At 40.3% G+C, this 6,943-nt stretch overlaps 1 protein-coding gene across 2 annotated transcripts; it reads left to right on the top strand.

Moving 5' to 3' along the window:
• Positions 1 to 1,996: 1,996 nt before the first annotated feature.
• Positions 1,997 to 3,715, top strand: LOC4346580 (heavy metal-associated isoprenylated plant protein 46). Of its 2 annotated transcripts, none has more exons than XM_015795944.3 (4): positions 1,997 to 2,245; positions 2,401 to 2,545; positions 2,647 to 2,725; positions 2,882 to 3,715. In XM_015795944.3, exons 2-4 carry the CDS (start codon positions 2,537 to 2,539, stop codon positions 3,322 to 3,324), a joined length of 531 nt encoding a protein of 176 aa, XP_015651430.1. In that variant the 5' UTR covers positions 1,997 to 2,245; positions 2,401 to 2,536; the 3' UTR covers positions 3,325 to 3,715. The 2 variants fall into 2 exon arrangements, with proteins under 2 accessions (XP_015651430.1, XP_015651431.1); XM_015795945.3 differs by having other exon boundaries at positions 2,071 to 2,245; positions 2,404 to 2,545.
• The last annotated feature ends 3,228 nt before the right edge of the window (positions 3,716 to 6,943 follow it).

Here is a 6,943-nt window from a genome sequence, read left to right as displayed (position 1 = left end):
ATTCACACGAAGACATCATCAATATAACTGCTCCGGTAACATCATCAATAATATTACTCTGCTAAAGGAGAACGTTGACCAAACTAATTGAACCAGAGATTTTGGTAGAACTGTTTTTAACAATTATACCCACCAAAGCATCATCTTAAGAGGGTTTTTCTTTTTCCCCCATATATATTGTCTGATGCTTAATTATTTGGGAATAATTATTCTTTCTTAGTTGTGCGAAAAAGGTTTGCTCATCTACCTATAGTTAATTTGATCAGAATTATTATTTAGACATAAAAATGCACTGTCCCTTTTTTATTATTAACAAGATGCACTACCGTTAGAATTCACAATAATAAGTCCGTCATGCCTTCAAAAAGGAATTAGTACTACTCACATTATCATTATCGTGTTTAATAAACGATATCAGGTAAATGGGTTTTACATAAGGGAGGAGGTATCAGAGATAACTAGATAACACCCAGCGCTTTGCTGCATGATATATGAATGAATGAATGAATGTTAAATATTGTGGTAATGAGATATGAATGTATGTTAACTATAGCGGAAATGATGTAGGATGATGATTCGATATGTTTGCAGCTTAAGTTCTAGTATAATAAATTATAGACGATGTGGCATACGGTAAAAAATCTAGAATAAAAATTACCATGTATCCCATACCTACTTAGGAACACCGAACACATATATAACATTCTTATACGCTGATTATTGTGAATTAATATTGAAGTTGCAGATTTTACCCGGTGTTCTAAGCAGCACAAAGTGGAATCGCCCCTGGCGGCATGCTTACATTAGCTTCCATGGATATATACATCATATATATTAAGATTGGTTGTAACCATGTAAAATGTATAATATTTGTATATTATAATTACAATTAACATGACGAAAAGTTCAATGAGCCTCATTTTCTTACGCACCATATTTTAAATTTGTTCCTCAATCACGGCCCTGCTCACTGTTTGAACGGAAAATGATAGAGATATAAATCTATATACTGACAACAAACCACGGCCCACATGATTGTTGCTATATTCCTATCAAAATAATTGTGTTAGTGACCAAATGAAGAGAACTTTCAATATGAAGTCTCTTTCAATAAATAGCTTTACTAATCATTTTTGATAAATATGAACAATCCTAAACTAAAGGTTAGTAATCCAATGATCAGCTAATAGCTGGCCCCAACTTCGACAACTTTATGCCCATATAAACAAAGTGTCAACCAGAAGATCTTTCATCTTTTCATCCCTCAATCTTGATATCTTTAACTCCACGATCTTGGCATTTTTTTACTGCAGTTTTCTGAACAAATATTTCAGGCCATGACACTTCTAACACGCATTCTTTACTTCTTTTACCAAATACCGCCGTCAACTTTCTCTTCCCTCTTTCCCCAGAAAAAAAAAACTTTACCTCCGCTCTCCCTTCAGTTCACTATCCCATGTTTATAATTTGAATGTTAAACTTAATTTGGAATTATACTGTGTGTTTCTTCTTTGTTTTGTTTTTAGTGATAGTTTTTAAACCGCTAAGAGTAGAAAAAAATAAAAGCCCTCCTCTAAAATTTCCTTTTTGTCTTGTTTATTTTTTATGCTTATAAGTCGAAGCCAACCAATGTTAGATTACATATAATACTTAGTAGTGAACAATATCTTAAAAAATTAAGTAAGAAACGTTGATAACATATTACTCTCTGTCTTATAATATATTATAATAGATTTTGAAGAGATGTGACACGTTACAGTACTACGAATATGGACAGGACTTAGGATGTGTCACGTAACTTCAAAATCACTTATATTATGAGAGGGGGAGTATTAAGAAAATTGATAGTTTTAGAAGCATATGACACGAATAATTTGGTGACGATCTGCCCCCATCCTATGAGCCCATTCGAAGGAGCTAGTCGCGAAAAATGCCAACATTAGACTGATGGAATACTACGTATCATCATCATCCTAGAGCAAGAGAGGAAGAGATCAAAATTGTGTGCGTGAGTGGCTTGCCCTCTGTTTGTTGTGACCAGAAAAAAAAAACACTAACAAATTCAGACTTGCGGAAACTTCTTCCACAAATACCACCGACCAGGCCCTACCAGCCACTCACTCAGCTGGATGTTGAGCATTCAGCAGCAGCAGCAGCAGCCACCTCCATCATGAGTTGTGCACTTTGCAACAGTGCTGGCTTCTGCATGTAGACGTGTTCACTCACACAAAACAAATTAAAAATTGTGAGTGTTTATGCTGTTTGATGATTGGTTGTTTGTTCTGTTTTGGACATGCTTGTTAATTAGTTTCTCTCTCTAGACTCTTCCTTCCTTGATCTTTCCTCTCTCTTCTTTGCCTGCCTATATAAATGCTGGTACTAATATCTTGCTGCTCATAGCAGGGGAGTGGCTCAGCTTATAGCTTAAACCATCAGAGCTGCAAAGGAAATTAAGTACCAAAGTACTGTACTGTACTGTACTACAGTTTCAAGCCAAGAAAGGCAAGACTTGTGAGAGATTTTTGTGCAAAGCAAGATGGCTAAGGTTGGTGGATTATTGCTAATCAATTAGGCTCCTGTTGTAGGAATAGTCTTTGGTATAATTGCTTGGTTTATCTGAAATTTGTGTGGGTGTTCTTGCTGCAGCAAAAGATTGTTGTGAAGATGCCCATGGATACCGAGAGGAAGAAGAGGAAGGCCTTCAAGGCCGCAGTTGGCATGACAGGTATCAGCAAATCACTACTTAACCGTAATTAGCAGCTCACTAATTGCATCTTGATCATCCTCATCATCATAACAAGATAGTACTGTATATAATTTCTGTTAAATCACTTAATCATGCATGATAAGAGATGCTGAATTTATCTGAACTCTGATGCAGGCGTGACATCCGCCTCGTTGGATGGAGACAAGCTCATCGTGATCGGCGACGGCGTGGACCCCATTGCGCTGACGACGATACTCCGGCGCAGCCTCGGCCACGCCGAGCTGCTCAGCGTCTCCTCCGGCGACGACAAGAAGATGGGCGGCGGCGGCGGCCACGGCGGCATGGGCATGGGGTTCGGCGGTGGCCACGGCGGCATGGGGTTCGGCGGCGGCCACGGCGGCAAAGAAGGCAAGGAAGGCGGCGGCAAGGTCGTCGTCGACGGTGTCCACCACCACCACCAACAGCAGCTGCAGCAGCAGCATGCGATGGCGCCGCCGATGCAGCCGTACCCGGCGGCGCCGGCGTACTACAACGCCGCCGCGCCGTCCTACCCCGTCTACCCCTCCTACGCTGGCTACCCGCAGCAAGAACAGGATCCTGGCTGCAGCATCATGTAAAAGATTGTGAGTATCAATCAGAGGAGCTAAAATCTGGCAAAAACTATGGAGAATTATTAAGGTATTTGAGTTCAGAATCAGGCCAAGGTTTGTGCATGGCTTGAGGTGGATCATGCAAGGTCAGGCCAAGATGATCCAAGAAGTTTGCGAGTTTGATCTTTGATGAGCTGCATCATCGATCTGATCTGCAAAGGTGGTGAAAAAAAAGGCAAAATTCTGTCGAATGCTGCAGCTGAAGAAGTAGCTTTCTGTTCATGCTTTTTTTTTTAAATGTGAAGCACTAGTAGACTAGTAGTAGTGTTTTCAATTATCCTTTTTCTTTCTGCGAGTATTTAGTGTTATTATCCGAAATAGAGGTTGAAATAAAGAGCATCTGTACATTATGCACTCAGTTTTTTCTCTGAATTTTATCAGCTTTCAGAGAAGTGCTGAAGATTTGGGACTTGTCGTGTCACCTCGTGTATATTGGGTTTGGATGTTTTTAGTTAGGAACCAGAGGTCTTTCTGCTTATATATTTGATTGGTGCTGTGTTGATAGAGATGCAGAGGCTAGTGGACCTCATGCTGTCTTCACCTTGCTCTATGAAACATTATTTATTTTTATTTATATGTGTCTTTCATGTAATAAAAAATGATAAATTCTTCGGTGGTAAATGAAACCAGCTGAATCGACGGCGATGGAATTGTTTATATTTTTGATTTAGATAGAATTGTTCCACGCTAGCATTAGGGAATAAACCCAGCACATTATCAGTTTATTACGATCATGCTTCCAATCAAGAACTCACCAGCACATCTAAAACAACATTTATTTTAAGGTTCCACATAGTTCAGAATAAAAATATGCTGTTAACTAATTCATAGAAAAAAACGAGAAAACATTTTGGTAAGTTTTTAAACAGCGAAAGATGCCTTTGAACGCATGAATTTTACAAGATTTTCACATAATTTATATTAGTTCAAAAACCATCCGAAATTTCTCCATTCCAAGGGAGGTATTAGAGTTCAAGATATGAGAAAACAAGCAGCCATATATACTAAGCCGATTAGCCGAAAAATATTCTAATCCACAAAATGCAGAAACAATGTAAGCAAGATAGAGGTAAGAGAACAGAGATGGATTACCGAAAAGATAAAAAAGAAAAGAGATGTTGAATAATTTTATTATCGTTAAAAAATATTATCTTGTGCTTTCTCTCCCCATGTTCACATAGAAATGTTAGCTTTCGTCAGAATCACTCCTCGGTTTAAGTACCAAAAACAACTTGTACTCTTGTAGTTACAAAGGTATGATAGCAGTTTCCTTTTGTACTTTGTACATTGTAGTTAGTCAAAGTAACAGACATCAAATGAACATTAAAATGTTAAATGTCCATAATTCAGGAAAACACAAAGGAGGAAGTGCAGAAAGATGATCCCATAGTGATAGCGAACAGCAGCAAAACACAAAAGAGGAAGTGTTTCAGTAATATGTTAATGTTTTCAACTTCAGCAGTAGTGTGAGAGCAGTGCTGGAGATTTGGGACGACATATGATCTGATGTCATCTTGATTTGGTTCTGGATTTTATCTTATTGTTTATTGATCGAAATGATGAGTACGGTTGGATGGGAGCCACGGCTTTGCGCCTATTGCGCCTATTGATTTGCTTGCTGCCGGCTGGATAGAGAAACAGACAACAATGGGCATGGGCCTTGTACTTACCTCACCTTTGTTATATGAATCTCGTTTTATTTTATTATTTTCCTCAGTTAGTGAACTCTTGAAAAGTAAGTCAAAACAAGCTGAATAAATGGCGATTGCACAATTGTTTTCTGAGGTGCGTCCGTGCGTAGATAATGTTTCGGCACTTACGTCAGTAGGGGAGCAGATAAACACAGCAACTCACTGTCCTGCCGCCGGTCCGGAGCCCCCCAGTTTTGCTATCTCCCATCGCATCAAGAAACCTACAATGGAAGTTTAATGATCAATGCATACTTTTTTTCGTTGACACTAGTTAAGAGTTCATGCGTTACAGTGGGAAAATGATTCACACCAACAACAATTCATAATATATAAACGATGTGTCAGGAATGGAGAATCGAAATGGAGAAGTCTGAAGATTCAGAGATTCAGAAAAGTTCACAAACGAAGTGCCAAAGAGGAGGACAACGATTCAGCGCTTATGAAGATCCAACGGCTCCAGATATATATGAAGCGGTATCTACGACATCTAGCCGTCGCTGCTTTTCAGGAGACCTTTCCTGATTATGTCATTTGTTGTTGTTTTCTTTTCTTTCTCGCTGTACTCTGATCGCGCGACATGTGCTCTGGTCCTCACTTTGTAAAACTCTATTTAATCCTAAGAAATGAAAGAGAAGCATCAAGAATCATATTATTATTCGTCTCTAGGAGTATATAGATCTAGAGCCCTAATTCTGTCTTGCCGCGACCACAGAATTAGGGAATTTTTGCTCTCCATGGGAATTTTGATCTATTTTTCATCTAGGATCTTGACAAAGATAGCAGAGGGTGCTCGATTCTTGGCTCTTGATTCCTTCCGGTGAAGGTTGGTGGAAGCTGGCGGCGAAATCCACTATAAATCCCTGAGCTTGGACGGAGTTAATCCGGAGGCGTGAGAGCGGTCACGGACTCACGGATCAACAGAACAAGGGTTGGGTGCCATCCAGTTGGGCGTGCTCCTGTAAAATCTCTGTTGCTCGAGTTCTGAGGCTGGCGGCGATAGACACACCTGTAGGAGACAAAGGGGAGGAATTAGCTTTCCAAACCAATCCCGCAGAAGACGATATGGTAAGTAAAACTCGTTCCAACCAATTAATGCATGGAGGAAATGAGCGAGTTTCGGGTGGACATGGCGACCTTGAAGAAAGATGTGGCGGATCTGAAGGTGCTGAAAGGTCTGTAAGGGAGTTTAAGGGCCTATTTGGTACAGCTCCAACTTCTAAATATAACTCCAGGAGTTAAGTCTGGAGTGGAGTTGTGAAGCTGTTTAAACCCAGCTCCACAACTCTAGTATATTTTGTGAAAGAGCTCCACCCAACTCCACTCCTAGTTTTAGTGGAGCTGAAACTATTTGGCTGAGCTCCAGCTCCAGGAGGGGTGGAGTTGGAGCTGTAGCTGTGCCAAACAGACTCTAAGATTCTGAGAAGCAACTGGTTGATAGTTAGCTTCTGAGAATCTGGAAAAGCTAGATTTTTCAGCTTCTGGCTTCTAGTTCATTTTCTAGATTTTTACAACTGTTAGAATTAATAGATGGGCCTTAGCCCATCTGAAGATTAATTCTTTGGAAAATCGTAGAAGCACACCTCATGGGATGGCATGCATGGCGAGTTTAGTACCATCTTGCCTATTCTAGGAGAGGGAGACCTCATTATAAGGGAGGATGTTTTCCTAGCCACGTGAGGCATGAGAGGTGGAAAGAAGAGGGGAAACAAATGTGCGCGTTCGGCATGGCATATGGTGGAGTGCGTGCACAACGCACGTGTCGACTGGTTCGTCAAAATTAGTTCCTCACCCTTGCATTCGGTTATGCGGAGTGGAGATCGAGCAAGCACGTTGATCAAGTGTCCTGATATCTCTATATAAGTTGAGCCGCCGCCTCCACGCAACACGCACGACCC

Source organism: Oryza sativa, chromosome 9, assembly GCF_034140825.1.
Source record: "Oryza sativa Japonica Group chromosome 9, ASM3414082v1".
Taxonomy (NCBI): Eukaryota; Viridiplantae; Streptophyta; class Magnoliopsida; order Poales; family Poaceae; genus Oryza; species Oryza sativa.
Note: the sequence above shows the minus strand (reverse complement) of the source record. Positions and strands in the feature narration are given on the sequence as shown.

Coding starts and splice junctions, on each gene's coding strand:
- LOC4346580 (XM_015795944.3), top strand. Junction 2,726..2,881: donor GGCCGCAGTTGGCATGACAG/GTATCAGCAAAT, acceptor ACTCTGATGCAG/GCGTGACATCCGCCTCGTTG.